At 37.3% G+C, this 15,903-nt stretch overlaps 1 protein-coding gene across 5 annotated transcripts in view; it reads left to right on the top strand.

Moving 5' to 3' along the window:
- The window catches only part of DROSHA (drosha ribonuclease III), a 70,764-nt gene that overhangs the window by 17,886 nt on the left and 36,975 nt on the right, over positions 1-15,903 (top strand). For all 5 annotated transcript variants that reach the window (XR_008464663.1, XM_054189809.1, XM_054189810.1 and 2 more), the window contains 5 exons: positions 1,691-1,762; positions 3,368-3,449; positions 4,740-4,814; positions 8,166-8,335; positions 12,884-13,008. Coding sequence is in view for 4 of the 5 variants with exons in the window: in XM_054189809.1 (XP_054045784.1) it covers positions 1,691-1,762; positions 3,368-3,449; positions 4,740-4,814; positions 8,166-8,335; positions 12,884-13,008 (524 nt within the window). In the remaining variant the exon portion in view is untranslated. The remainder of the gene's footprint in view (positions 1-1,690; positions 1,763-3,367; positions 3,450-4,739; positions 4,815-8,165; positions 8,336-12,883; positions 13,009-15,903) is intronic.

Raw genomic sequence — 15,903 nt, 5'->3', positions numbered from 1 at the left:
ACACTGTATTGTCAGTTCCTGTTACTGACAGGTATAAAGCCCTTTGGAAGTAGTCTCCTGCTGTCTTGGGATGATTTTGTCAACATATAAGCTGCTGTTTGAGAGGCATTTTGGAACATACTTGATAAAAGAGAGGTGGCAAAGGGTAGCAAAAATAGAGATCTAAACACGAACATCTTTGAACGAAGCAAATTTCTGTAATTTGAAGTCTTAGCTTTAGCCACTGTTAGAAGTCTTACAACTATTATTACTATTACCCAGTACTAATTGAGCCAGTCAGATATTGGGGAAAATGGTTAGTACAGTCATAAGTGAAATTATAATTTTCTTAAATAACTACCAAAACAATTTTATAGTACCAACTGCATGTTCCTTTGCTATGTATTTGCTTGTTTATGTGGAACTCTAATTCGGGGAGATTTTGGTCATGGTCGCTTCTCTAAAGCATCCATTTTCCATTCAGTGCAAAGAAAAATACCCCAGGCTACTGAGTTTCTGAATCAGAATATCCTCTCCTGGTTGAACTTAGATGTTAGAAAGTAAGCAAACACTCCCTGTATTTTTATTTTTTTTTAAAAAAAGCCCTGCTGATTTAAAATTGACAGGTTTTCCTGTCCTTGAATTCTAAATGGGACATTTGACTTTCAAAGTTTTTTTATTTTTGTATTCACATTTAATATTGTATCAAATCCTATTAAATTAAATTTTTTCTTTGGTCGTTTGGGGTAACTCCTTGGTTTATCATGCAGATATCAACAGATTTTTGTAGACAATATAGTCAAATGTTTGACAGTGGGCTGCAAGAAGATGCAAGCAGAATATTGCACCTCTGTTAAGTCCATTAGTTTCAGTGCAAACCCAGCACCGTTCAGACATTTATTTGTATGTTTATCAGTGCAAAATAACCTTGGGTTGCTTCACTTTTACAGACCATTGAATTGTTCTACAATACTTTAATGTTTGCAAGGCCGGTGAACAGTAAAACTTACTAAGAGCTGTAAATATGTAGGATAGGGTTAGATATTTCTGTAGTCTTTTAGAAATTTAGCATTTTTGCTTTAAAAGATTCCATTTAAAAAGCAAACACCTTTAGCAGTCCACAGACTTTGCAAATAAAGGAACCTTTTTTCAAAGGTGAAAAAAAGGAATTAGATGTTTGTCTTACTAGTTAGTTCAGTGAACTTCTGAGAATATCGATTGGATGAAATTAGTACAAACCTATAAATTTATCCCGAAGTTCTTGTGTTGCTGTGACTTAAAGCCGTATTTTAAGACTGTATAGCTAACAGAATTGGCGGTGTGCTAAAAACACCTGGCCTTCAGGTCACTGTATCAATCTGACATGTTGTGTCACCAACAATAAATTCACTTCCAAATATACAGGTGAGAGAAGACACGGGTTTACTGAGCTGAGCATTTTCTTCTAAGCAAAATTTCATCTCCAGTAGATGGCATTATTTAATCTTCCTTTACCATCCCTCCTGTCAGCCCTGTGTTATTATGGAGGTGGAGGTTGAACTGTTACTTTTCTTGCACGTGCTTCTGTTCCTTTCTTTGCATGATCCCCCAGCGCAGCTGTTTTACTAAGTGCCCTTTTCAGCAGACAGTAATACCTTTGCATACAAAATTGTATTAACTATACATTTGATGCTGTATAGTTTTTCATGCTGAATTTCTATTTTCCTTCCAGATTCCTCTATGTAAAGTAATCAGATTTAACATTGACTATACAATTCATTTTATTGAGGAGATGATGCCTGAGGTAAGAAGGATAATTAGTCAAAAAGTCAGAGTGGGTTATGTGTTGTTGATATGCTTAATGGATTAAACTCTTCAGAATCCCGTCTTGTGAAATCTCTTGGAGACAGTCCGTGTTCTGAACAAATGTCTGAAAAGGAACTTGCACTTAGAGGTACTAGCATAAATCCATCTACCTAGGCTATCATATATTAAAATCAAATAGTAAGAAGTGCTTATATCCATAGCTTCTTTTCATTTTAAGTTATATACAATATATGTCAGATACTCTTATCTGTAAGTTGAGTTAGGCATTATCCTCCTTTTACGGATGACAAAAATGCGGCATATGGAGGTGCTGGTTTGCCAGGACCCCATAAGTCAATGGCAGAGCTGAAACTTAATCATGAGTTTGAAGCTCTGAAGATTGCTTATCAGTACTTAATATAAGCTGTTGCCAAAACAAATTTCCGGTGGAACAAACAAAGCACATTCAGTTCATAATCTTTTTTTTTTTTATTACAAATTAATCCCTGGTGAAGCCAGTTTGTGAAGTAAATTGCTGCAGTGGAACAGCATTTGTAGGTACAGAAACACCCCTGCATATTAACTACAAAGATAGGATCAGTGCTTAATTTAGTCACATATATTTACATTTTTCTTTCTAGTTATCTCTCTTTTCGTTGCTCAACAGCATCTGAATATGAGCAAGAGCTCTGAAATTCCTCAGCAAGATTAATGTGATCAAAGCAATTCATTTCTTGTTACTGAATCTGCTGTGTTGTCTCCAAATCTTGTTCTAAAACAACAAATGGCCACCAAGCACAGTAGAGAATTTGACCTTTTTTTGGACTCCTGGTCAATTGACTACAGCAATTGGCTACAGCACTATTTGGAGATCATCTTTTCTAATGCATTCTTGTGAAAGAGATTGTCTTGCTGGGTTTGGAATTTATGGCTGGTATCATATACATGCAATTTATATCAGCCTGGCCTGATGTTGTTTGTTAAGGAAGGCTTTTTAAGTTCCTTCATTTCTAAACAAAAGCTCTTTGGAGGAGCTACTTCCCCACTTGATGAGAAGAATCTCATTCTTTATTTTTTTTCTTTTTTTTTTTTCTCCTTTCCTGTTGGCTCTTGAGGTCAAAATCCTCAATTTGCATTGTACTGATATGTTGCTATGGAAGTGATCATGATATCACAGATGGTGATTTATAAACTTTCAATATGAACATGTAGGAAAAAGTGAATTATGAAAACGATCCTTCTCAGAAATATGTCATCTGCTTAGCTTGCTCAGGTGAAAGCGTTTTAGTGCGTGGTGAATTAATTTTCGCAGATTCATAATTTCTTCCTATAGCATTGGTTTGGACATTGACTAAAGAGTCTTCGTTACAATGGTTTCATGACAATGCTTTTGTGACAATGCCTTGTGAAGGAGATCATAGTGTTATGTTACAGTAGATGATTACAGATACGTAAATACTGTTTCCAAAGCCCAGTGTCTAGCAGTTGGCAGCTATGAAGACACTGTGTTTTTTCATTGTTTTATTTAAATATCTGTGACTGGCATTATTTGAATTATACTAATATATTATTATAATTTGAGATTATTTTTTTCTTTCCCCAGAATTTTTGTGTGAGAGGTCTTGAGCTGTTCTCTTCATATTTATTCAAAGATATTTTGGAGCTCTATGATTGGAATCTTAAAGGTAATTTTTATTTAGGGGAAAAAAACCCATACAAAACCCCAATTAGTTGTAGCTTTCGTAAACAGGACTCTATTTTGTTATGTTCTTCAGTTTAAAAAGAAGGAAGTGGAGAGGGGCCTTAGAACAAAGTCAAATGATTGTTTATGTGAGAGGGACAAGCTTCCACTTTCTTCTTCAAGAAGATGATATATATTAGAGTTCATTAGTGTGGTCTATAGCAATTAAAATGCACAAACTTGGCACTGTATTCTTGCAGATAAACTAAATTTCTTCCTTAATCCCAAAGTTCTTTTTAGTCAGACAGTAAACATTGTATGTTTAATATTGCACAGTATCGTGTGCACAGTATTTTGAAAGCCAAGGTGTCAGGTAAACTATTCTCTCTGTTTTTTACAAGCTAACAAACAAGTTACTCATACAGTATTTCTCTACAGTCAACTTACAAAGCAGTGTCATACAGACAGCCATAGAGGGATAACGTATCATTATAGCTGAATGCTTTTGACTTGAAAAGACGAAAGTATATGTTTCTGTGAAGACTGTGACAAAGGAGAATTTCAGGGATGATCCTTCCGTTGGTCTAAAAGAAAACTGAGAATGTCAAAGGAATTTGATTTCAGAATTGTGGGTGTGCTTTGGTGTCTTGACTTTGTCCATGAAGATGCACTCTGCACTTACTGCAGTTAAACAGAGGGGCATAGAGGTTTCATATATTTTGTTGAGCCTTCTTTGGTTTGATACTAATTGTATTCTGATATCAATGTTGTCTTTCGTACCACTGGTTCTGATTGTTCTTTCATTTTTAACACCAGGTACTTACTGGTTTTGTTTTTATTTTCACACAAAGCTTTGGATGATTAAATAGGAAATGAAAAAACCACAAAACAGTATCATGGAAATTTCCTTGCTATGTTTGTTATTGTAACCAAAAGACACCCCACTAATTGGGAGGGACTAATAAACTAGTGTCTGTAAGGCTTCAGTGAATTAATTTAATTTTTTTTTCCTGTGTCACTGTTTTAAATAAAACTACTATGTTTTTGTTAGATTCTTTTTATTTTTAAGTTATTGTAGCTTTCTTTGAAATTGTCCATGTGAAAGCTTTCACTAGAAGTTGTTACTCTGTTCCTCTCTGCTGTGCATTTTGTTATTTTTTCCAGTGAAACTTAGGCCCCCGCAAATGTAATCACCGTTCTTTGATTTCATCTGCCGCAGGGTTACATTCTTTTTTTTCTTCTTTTGCAAATATGTTGCTGTTCATAAATTTTCCGTATTTTTTTCATATTTAAGGTCCTTCACTTGAAAATGATTCTATTTGCTGTCCCAGATTTCACTTCATGCCTCGATTTGTGAGATTTCTTCCAGGTAATGTTTGTATTACGTACCTTTATGGAAATTAGATCTAAAAAAAAAAAAACCAAAAAAAACCCCAACCAACAAACCCTCAAAAAACCACGCACCCCCCAAAAATAAAAATCTACAGAAAAACTTATTGCAAATCAAATGGTTCAGTCAGGGTAGAGATCTGGTACTTCCATCTGAAACTGGCAGTGCTTGCTGGCAGCAGGGATGGTTTACTCAGAACTGAGATTCAGATGGGCAGGCCAACTCCCACTTCCAGCTTTTGTCTCTGTCGTGGTGATTTTAGATAGCGCTGGGTCATCCCTGTCCTGCCCTGTGATGGAGCTGTGGCATTTGAGGTGTGCTATTACCTGATCTCACATGTGAAACTGCATTTAATGTCCTCTCTGCTCTTCAGGATACTGTGTGATTATATTAAAATTATTGATGTGCAATTTTGAGGGTCGGCATGATTGGCACCCCTGAGCACATGTTGTTCTGATTGTTTCTTTCTTTACCCTAATGCAAGCTTAGACCTTGCAGCAAAGGCTGAAAGACAAAGAAACACCATTGCAATGCAGTTCAGCCCTAGCCTGCCAGCCAAGGACAAGCTTCAGTCTGGAGCGTTACGCTCGTTTTGAGTGAACAGCTTACACAGGCATTTAACACGTCCTAAGATACTAGGACAGACTTTCTGTTGATATAAATGTCATGGCTCCATTGAAAATGTGTCCTGCTGAGATCCTGCCAGTGATTGCTCCAGAAGGGTTGTGTGGACAGGAGGATGCATTTCAGCTGCTGGTCTGAGGGTGCAGATGAGACATGGAACAATCTTCATCAAGAGGGCAGTGGCCTGGAGGTGCTTTCTGCTCTGGGCTTTGAAACTTAGTTGGGATATTAATTATAGCTGTAACTAAATGAGGTTTGGCTCATTACTGTGGAGAGTGCTGATGGCTAGATGACTATATTTCTAATTGTTGTTCCTTCCTGGATACACAACACTGTTCAATCAGAAGCAGAGCTCTGAGGCTTGCTAGCAAACATTGATTTGGTTCTGCTGAAGCAATTTACAAAATAAGCCATCAAGCCACATGTGGCTGATTAACTTGACCTCGTCACAAAATGACAACAAGTTTGACCTGCCTGGTTTGTGCAGCTTGAAGGTGTTTTCCTGTTAGTTTGGGGTTTTTATATTCTGATTTTTTTTCCTTTTAGTTTAGAAGTCATCTCTTTCTGTGCTGTTGGATTGTTTACTGATAGGGAGAGATAAGTCTCTATAAACATGTTTTCCTGTGTGCTTCCTCCTTAAGGTTCCCTGCTTTCTAACTCTTTATAAAAATGTCTTTTTCCTGATATTTCTGCATATGTAGTTGCCTTTTAGCATCTTTATGACAGGTATTTTTTAATCAAGTTTGCATTTTGTATTGATTATTTTTTGAGATATCCTTGGAGATTTTTAATTTCCAGAGAGTGGGAATCTATTTCCTTCAGGTATGTTTGCAGAACATTATTTATCTATGTCTAATCAAAGAAGATATATTGGTCAACAGGGCTCCACACATCCATCAACTGTCTCTTTAAAGATAGAAATTAATTGCTGATTTCCTATCTCCTCTACTTTTCTTTCTTTCTTATTTTTCTAACATAGTTTAAAAAGATGAGGTTTGGGATGTCAGGTTTTCTACGTGGATTACTTAGAGACAGGCCTTGGGGTAGCTCTAAGCTTTGAGCTCATCATGCCGGATTTACTGAGTGCCGGAGATGCATAGCATGCCGGGAGAGTTGCTGCATTGTATTAATTGTCATAGTTTATATGATGATAAATATATTAAGAGAGTAAAAGACTAGAAAAACATTTGAGGTCCCAAGTACTGCGTGTTCTGACCCAGGGAAGGTCAGGTCTCTAACTACTGTTTAGCACGGCGACCTGTAGCAACCTGTACCCTCCTAGTACATGGTCTTCAGCGAGTAAGGCTACGCTTCTTTTTTTCAGGGATTGTTGGACGTGGGCTACCTCTTGCGTAACAGTATAATCTACTTGTTGACAAACTGAGTCCCCCTTTAATTTGAAGGAAAACTTTGCACATTGAATAATCTGCCCCTATAGCTATTTAGAAGTATTCTCTGTTTCCAGTGAGGTTTGGGGTGTATTTTCCCCATTTAAGATTCCCTCTTGGAGTTTGAATGAGGTTAATTGTTCTAAGAGGCTAAGTAAGAGAAGCACGTATTGCCTCGCATGTGCATGTCTTGCAGAGGACATAATCTTATGCAACACTGCTGTTCCGCAGCAGTTCTGCAAGACTTTTCCTGTGTGCCTGGGATGACATTCCTTGTGCGGTGGCATCATCCTCCATATTGCTCTAAGACTTGACTTCTGGTTTTTCTCCACTCCTTTTTTTTTTTGTGTGTGTAGTGATAGAGAGAGTGCACTCAGTGGAAGGACCAGATTGCTCCTGCTTGCTGCGGAGGGGAAATAAACATTTGTGCTCTGTGGGGAGGAAACTTGAAGGTGCCTCCATACCTACAAATTAATACCCTATTGCTGAAGGAGGGGGTCAGAGAGATGTGTGTCAAAATTGAAGCGCTGTAGGAACGTGTCTATCTTTTTCACTGTGTCTGTTCACATGAGTAAATTGAATAGTTGGTGTCTTCTGAGTGGTGGTCTGTCAGGACCATCACTCACTCATCTTTCCTGTTTGCATCTTCACATCTGTAACTGGCTACCTGGAGCCAGTCAGATGTTTATTATACCATCCTCCTTTGTTACAAACAGCCTTTGCTGTGCGTGTTTTCTGGGGTCTCAGAAGTATTTAGCAGTTTTCATGTGCCCTTAATTCATTTAGTGACAGAGAACAGTATGAGGCTATTTAGCCTTCATTATTGGAGGTACGGCATGTAAGCACTACAGATGAGCTTAAAATGCAAGGATAACTTGCTACATTCATCCAGAAGTATCCCGTAAAATTTTGAGTGTTCTTTAAAAAAGCTGCATAAATGCCTACAGGCTTTTCAACTACCATTGTTAAAAGAGTGATAAAAGTGTGAAAAGGAAGACATAACTGGACAATGTAACTGATTGTTCTGCCTACTTATTTTAAAGCTTTTTCAAGCAAGTTAGAAACTTCAGCTTTACAGTATGATGAAACTGTTCCTCTTGCTACCATTACCATTATTGCTTCCAGTTTAGCAGAGTGTTTATGCATGTGCCGTATTCATCAACAAAACATTTGCCTTCATATTTGTCAAGTCGCTTAAGCATTTTGCATTTTATTTTGCTCTTCCAAATATTATATGTGTTCTCCATATTTTCTCTTTTGCTCATGCTTAGGAGTGAATATCTGAAATGTGTTTTATTTATTTATTCATGTTTTTAAGATGGAGGAAAAGAAGTACTCTCAATGCATCAGATTCTTCTCTACTTGTTACGATGCAATAAAGCTCTGGTGCCTGAAGAGGAGATCGCCAACATGCTTCAGTGGGAAGAACTGGAATGGCAGAAATATGCAGAAGAATGCAAAGGGATGATTGTTACCAGCCCTGGCATGGTAGAGCAAATAATTCTGATTTATGAACAACCCAATGACATGTACATGTCTTGTTTCAGAGAGACTGCTACAGGCTGAATTGGAAAGGGAAAAGATGACTAGTGACAGTGGAGATGACTGTAGGAACAGTTCATTGACCTGTTCCAACCCTGGGAAGAATTGCACCCCCTGCTGTTCTACTTGAAGGGCAGGTTTCCAGATGAGCACTGTTTCAATGTGTGCGTTAAAAGGAATGGCAATATTTTATGTATGTGAAACAGCAGTTTTCTCCTCTGCTTTCTTATTTTTTCAGACAGTCTTTATGTGCACAATATAATTCTCTTTTCCCTGACACAGGAACAGAGAATTAGTAACTATTCGCTGTTTTCATTCATCTTCCTCTTTTGACCCCCTAGGTCTATTTGAAGTGCTCTATCCAGATTCTGCCCTAAATATGGAGAAGGTGTTTTCTGCGTATTTTTTTTTTTCCACGTTGCTTCTATGTTGCACTCACTCACACTGAGGAATTTTGTGTACATTAATGAATGCATCCATTAACTTTCAGTGCCAGTCTTGAAACCCCTATGGCCTTATTATTTTTGGAACAATTATTATTTTAAAGCATGTGTTCTCTGAACACAGCTCCTTTCAACTCCAGTGTTTATGTGAATTTAGCCCATTTTTCTGAATTTCACACTTAAGAAATGTGGGTCATAAGAATAGATGATGTCCACAAAAAGCTGCAGCTCCATATTTTGGACCTGATCTTTTAGACTGCCACGCAGCTTTCTCAGTTGTAATACCTTTCTTTCTCTGACTTAATTTTCCTCCTTTGCTCATAGCTCAGCTTCTTAGCTTCTCCAGAAAAAGTGTGACTTGGTATCATGCCTAAAGGGGAAATTTAGTTTGCTAACTGAAAAACCTGTCCCCGAACTGCAGCCAAGGTGACTTCCTAAATATATTTTTCAATTTCATATTTTTAAGTATGGCAGCATCACATTTAGTAAACTACTTCATAAGCTAATCGTAACGGGGCAAGATAATTTATTTTTCCCTTGTTTTCATTCTGAGTGTTTTCGTTCTCGTTAAAACTTTCTAGACCTAAAGGAAAATAAAATCATCTGTAGGAACAAGAAATACAGAATACATGTGAACTGTCACTATGTAAAATTCTACCTGAGCTGGTTAAAATTGAGTGTTAAACCAGAATCTCATAATAGAAATTGTTAGTCTTAGCTGTTTAACTTAACGTTGCCTGTGGTTTCTGTGATGCAAGGTACGTGCTACTGCACAAGTCGTCAGCATGTGAATGGTATACACTGACATAACTTCAGTGGTTTTGCTGAAGATGTGCTGATTTCAGCTAGCTGAAAACTTGCTTTTTTGTTTAGCGTGAAGCAACGCGTATATGCTCCTTCCTTGTGCCTCTGAATGGTAAATGTCTGTATGTACAAGGCAGTGCGGTTTGTGAGTGGTAGCGTTAATTTTGAGATTTTGTGTGATTTTTACTGACAGACTTTGCATTCTACAAGACAATGTTTTTTAGTGATGTATGTGGACATCAAAATATGTAAGCACAAAAGAAATCTACAGCACTTTGAAACATTGTCATGTTATAATGCCATCATTAGAACATGTTTTTTCTCCCAAGAAGGTTGCAATGACTTTTTTCTTAGTTTGTGGATTTTTTCTGTCCATTGCAGCATATCCTATTGAGTATGAAAGCGAGTGAAAACTAGAATATGAAAGTATTTTCTATGCATTTTACGACGTTAAAAGATAAAACAGTTCTGTTGTTGAGACAATGTGAAACTGCTTTAGAAAATGACAGCTCTTCAATTCAATTCTATCCACTTGACACAACAAAGTAAAACACCACTAAATTTTGTTTTGCTGCCTTCCTCCACAACATCACTTCAGAAATAATAATTCTTGTGAGCAGATGTAGGTTTTATATATGTATTTTTTTGTTTTAAAGTGAGGTGTATATATGCATGATGGAGAAGAGAAAAAAATTTGATAGGCATATAAATCCTGTTTACTTAAAAAACTAACAGTAGTTCAGCTTTATTTAAACCTATTTAATTTATTCATGGTGTTTCATTAGTTCAATGAAACTTTGTGTTGGAATGGACTTAAAGTTTCACAAATTTTAATCCCTTAATACTTCACTTTTTCTAAAATATTGCTGCTTTTCTCACTACTACAAATACATATGTATTTTAACATATTTTTGTGCTACATCTGCATGCAGTCTCATCCTGTCTTCTAATATCAGCAAAGCCTTGACTGATGAGGTATGGAGTAAGAAACAAAGACAATGGGGCTTCTTCTATTAGAATTTCTTTGGTTTTGATGAGACTTTTAAAAGCAAGCTTGTGATTATTAGATGGTCTCTCACAGCACTTTTAAAAGAACGCAGGGATAAAAATCTGGAAGAATAACATTTAATTTGCTTACGTCTTGTCTGCCGGTGCGCAATTTCTACTGTACGTTTCTGTGTGGTGCTGTTTGTTCATGTAACCTTCAGAAACAGCACCAGAGAGGAAGGTAGTGTTCACCCTGCTGAAGGAAAAAAGCATCCCCTCACTATTTCGCTGTCATAATCATCAGTGGAGGAACAACTGTGATTAAGCCTTAACCAAGGAGTTCTTTTGTCCGGGTTGTTATCAGGTGTCTGTGAACAGCTGTGTAACTGAGTGACAAAACTCCAAGGCAGTGGCATACAAATAAGGGGAAAGAGTCTGGTTTTGAGTGATCACGGGGCCGCACGTTTCACGCAGATGCCGCTATAGGTGTATTGAAAGCTCTTCTCCCTTTCACACTTTTGAAGACCAGATTATTTCTATTTAAGTGTCTAAAACGTGAAACATTTGAATAGGAAAATATTATCTGTATTTTTCTTTTAATTTACTGATTATAATTGGTGTATTCAGTATAATTATTGTGTTGTATTCTGTTAATCATGTTTTGCCACCTTGGTTCTCAGAGGAGCTGTTGTGTAGCAAGGCTGCTTTTTTGCGTGGGGGGCGGCGGGGCGGGGCCGGGATGGGAGAAGTTCCTCATTTTGAATGTTGAGAGGGGGAAGAGCCAATGAACAACTTTTGTGAAGATAAAACCTTTTCAAATTGGCTTTGTGCAAACCCCACAAACACAGATAAACTTAAATTTCAGGACTTTAAGCTCTGGTTTAGAGAACATTCTGTCTGCTACAAATTCTCCCCATGTTTTTCATTAGATTTTGTTGTCCTAATCCCTTTTTGTTGGAAGTGCTGTGGGGAAAACGGTTTTTTTTTGGTTTTTTTTGTTGTTTTTTAACTTGGCAGCATGTGCCAACTAACTTAAATTTTTTTATTTTTCTCTGTTTCTGGTTGGGGTGATGTAACTTTATGTTCCATCATCATGTCCAAAGGGAAGCTGATAAGCATTTTTCCCTTGGAAAATATTTCGCTGTCTGAACGTAAAAGTTTTAAGTATGTTTCTGTTTTTGTAGAATAGATTGGAAGTGTGGCCACCTGATGAGGCTTACTTTTATTTCTAGAATTGGCTTTGCTTATCCATGCAGAAAATTATTCCTGTGAGCAGTTCTACCAAGGTGGTTTGAAGGGCGAAATCTTTGTTCTTGACACAGTTTTTGTTGTTTTGTGAAGAGAATGGTGGGAGCTGTAACTCTGAAACTCACCTTTTAGAAATTCACAATGCTAAATTAGAAGTTTTGAGATGCAGGTAACTGGAAATAATGCCCTTTTTCTGAAACCTTAGACAAGCAGAAAATATTGGCCTCATCCAGCTGATTGCAAAGTGGGGAGTAAGCAAGCGCATGACAAAGCAGCTTGCCAGCTGATGGAGAAAATGTTTACTCGGAGACAAACTGCACCTTCAACTGAGTTTTTAAATATGTTAGCTAAGTGATCGAGAGCTATGTAAGCAGCATGTCGTCTACAGTGATGTGCAATTACTCATTTTCCGCGTTTTTGGAGGTGAAGCAAAAGTCGTCTACTTCTACGCTGTCCTTTTTAACTATAAAAAGAACTTCTGTTTTGAAGTGTAAAAAGGACGAAAGTCTCCTCATTATAGAAGACTCTTCCTCGTTGTACACATCAGCCTAGCAGCCTTTTCTAAGAGTAGCATGACAGGTTTTTTAATGCTATTTATTCAGTGTGGTTGAATGGATCTAATAATGGCTTCACTTGCATTGGGAAATCAGGAACAGAACTAAAATTAGAGAGGTAACCTAATCTTAGCAAACTACTCAGGCATGTGGGAGCTTGGATGCCGGAATGCTAATCCTGATTTTATTTCCTCTGTGATGTTCGACCAAAGAAAGTTTCTTTTAAGTTCTCAGAAATAATCAAGTGATAAATTTCCTGAGTTGTAAAATGAAAATAAAAATACTTCCTTTTTTTGCTGGGAGAGCTAAATATTGATTATAATATTAATGATTAGTTTTATGTGTATTTTAATAAGCTTTGAATATTGCTGCTTTGTGGTTCCTGGATAGTTTTGGCTGGAGGCAATAAATTTTCCGTAGAGCTGTTGTCAATTAGTTATATTTTGTTTTTCTCCTAGAAACCCAGCTCGGTTCGTATCGATCAACTGGACCGTGAACAGTTCAATCCTGATGTAATTACTTTCCCCATTATTGTCCACTTTGGGATACGACCTGCTCAACTCAGTTATGCTGGAGATCCTCAGTAAGATGCTTTTCCTTCCGTCTTATCGTTCAGAAACTCATTACTATTATCATCTGTGGCTTAAATAGGGCTTGTTTATGTGCTTAATTGAGTCCGATATAAAGTTTACTGCTTGTGGCATTGGACACTAGCTCTTGTAAATTAGAGAATATAAGGTGTAACTTCTTTTTCTGGATCTGCTGAAGTAAATGTATCTGCGCGTGCGGTATGAAATTTCTCAACCTGAGAGCAGCTCTTCTAGGTCAGACCAAAGGTTCTCCAAGCTTCATGTTATATCTCTGAGAGGCCAGCTGCGAGATTTTAGAGAGAGAATAGTGTAACAGGTAGGCAGGGAGGAAGCAATACTTACCCAGGCTTCCAAAAGTCTGTAGCATATGGACTTGTGAGTTAGAGGATGTATTTAAACCATTTTGTTTAACAACCCTTAACGGAGCTTCCTTTTCTAAATTTCTCAAATCACTGCTTGAGTCTTTTTATGCTACTGAGAGGCAGCAGATTACAGGTAATCACTTACCCAGTACTATTGTGCATTATATGAAGAAGGACTGACTTTTGTGTCAGAGCTGCTACTTCATCGTTTAATTAGATGCTCTTCGGGTCTTATATCTAATAATGAAGAAAATAGCCATTTTCTGTTTGCTTTTCTTCATGACATTTATGTTTCTTGCAACTTGCCATATTCTACTTAGTTGTCCCTTTCTATGACTTGAAGGATCAAGTCTACATTCTGTTTCCTAGCTTGGAAGCTCTTGCGTCCATGCTAATATTCTCCATACTTTTTATATCCTTATAGAGATTGCAAGGAATGTAGTGAGGGAATGGAGAAGGAATCAGAACTTCAGGCAAAGCAAGAAATACTTTTCACTATGGATTTCCTGTAGTAGCATAAAAATGCTTGCTGGATTTTTGTTCGCAGTTCTTTTCTTAATTTCTTATAATTTCAGGGAACTCTTCCAGTGATTTGGAGATCTGTGTTCTGAATGATGACAGGCAGTATAGAGCCCATCTTTTTTGCATGTATAGTTAAGGTTGTCTTTCTCCTCATGCATTTTCCTCCAGTGTCTTTTAAGGATGTTGAATTTCACCTGCAGTTTTGAGGCTCAATCATTGGTATGTGCATTTATGACAGACATATTCTTCTACAACTCCTTGCTGACTATTTTAGATTTAATATGGTGGGAAGTGGGAAGAGGGAGTGCTTATCCAGGTAATATATTTTCTTCTGAGTTTAAGCATGACTTTTAATCATCCTTGTCTTTTAGTTTTCTTATTCATAAAAAGAAACTAATTAGACCAAAGAATATAAGAACCACTTCTATTTTGATGCTCAATTTCTTAATATTTGTAAAGTTCTGGTACCTTGCATTGAAAACAGTATAGAGATACAAAAATTATTCTTCCCGTGGTTATTTATTTTAACTTTCTTTAAAATTTCCACATTTTTTTTCCCAGAGCTGCTTACTCAATTTAGGCATGCTGCTTTTTATCAGAGTTAAAAAGCAACTTTTGTGAAAGACCTCTGTGGTGCCGTCATGGATCTCAGGTTTAACTCTGGTATATGTGTGAAATAAGTAATGCCCAGAAAAGATTTTACTCTAGTGTGTCCTTTCTTTTTGAGGTTCAAATACAGAATTTTTGTTACTGTCATCTGTTTATTAATTGTCAAACTTAACTGCAGTAACAGAGCTTGTTCCACTCATATACTACTAGTAAAACGTATATTGTAGATCATAGTTTCAGGTTCTTGGTTGTGGGTTAAAACCTCCTCATGGTATTTGTTTGTTTCCTGGTTCGTTGATTTGTTCATTAACTCATTTTTCTTCTCTGGATGGGGATTTGTCAGAAGTAGATGCGCTGTTCTGCAGATTACATAAATGTGGCGAACAGAGCATAAGAAAAATCCATGGATTGACCATTTCAGATGTGTTTATAGAGTCAAAAATTATCAGCATCTCTAGAGGCACAGAGTATACATTCAAGAGTGATGCAGGAAAATAGCTATGGAAAAAAGTGCCAATAAGAAAAGATCTGATTGTGCGCCTGTCACTGTGTTGGATACTGGGAAGATTAAGAAATAGTAAAAGAGCTGCTGCTTTGTTTACTGCTTTGCCACTAGTGTGGTAACTTCTTCCTAAAACCACTGCTCTAAGTTCGTGCTGAGGAGGATCTTCTTTTACGATGTAAATATAAAAGAAAATAAATCATTATGTAAACTTCCTCCAATTCCCTGCTTCCTGTTAGAAGTCTCAGTTTATGGATTTTCTTGAAAAAACTCTGCAAAGGTGATACTGTTTTGAAGATAGCATTGTTTCCGAAGGACATGAGGTCCATGTCATGATTCTCTTGGTTGCTCCTCCCGTAGTAACTTTTGAACCTGTTGATCAGTTGCAGCTGAATGTAACAGTGGGATATTGGCTACAAATGGAGTAAGTTCTTACAAGTTTTGTGAAAATCCATGCTAGATTGCAGAGGAACTCCCACTGACAAAGATCTGTTATTGAAGTTTGTGTGTAATTAGACATCCCCAAAATATGAAAAGGCTAGACAGTTGAAGAAAACCAGAAACCTTATGTATGTACTAACCACAGAGAAAACTTGACTCGCAGTTTCCGTTCAGCACAAACCCATGAGGAAAGAAACTTATATTTCACTGTTCAGAATGGCTTTTGTGTTGCTCATGACTTCTAGAGCTTTTCCTCATGTGCTTCACTGAAATGTTTCAGCCAGTGTAAGGACAGGCACTTCTTGGGAAAGGTTACTACTGCATTTCAGTGAATGATAGGTACACTCTGTGGAGAAGAGGGAGTTTTCACCTGCCTGGACTGAGATGTCATGCTGCGGGCAAGCCCTTTCAGCGTGCAGGGGTGGGCCTCTGGAGAGGATGGGTGGGTATTG

This window comes from Rissa tridactyla, chromosome 2, assembly GCF_028500815.1.
Source record: "Rissa tridactyla isolate bRisTri1 chromosome 2, bRisTri1.patW.cur.20221130, whole genome shotgun sequence".
NCBI lineage: Eukaryota > Metazoa > Chordata > Aves > Charadriiformes > Laridae > Rissa > Rissa tridactyla.
This window is presented reverse-complemented; position numbering and strand designations above follow the sequence as displayed.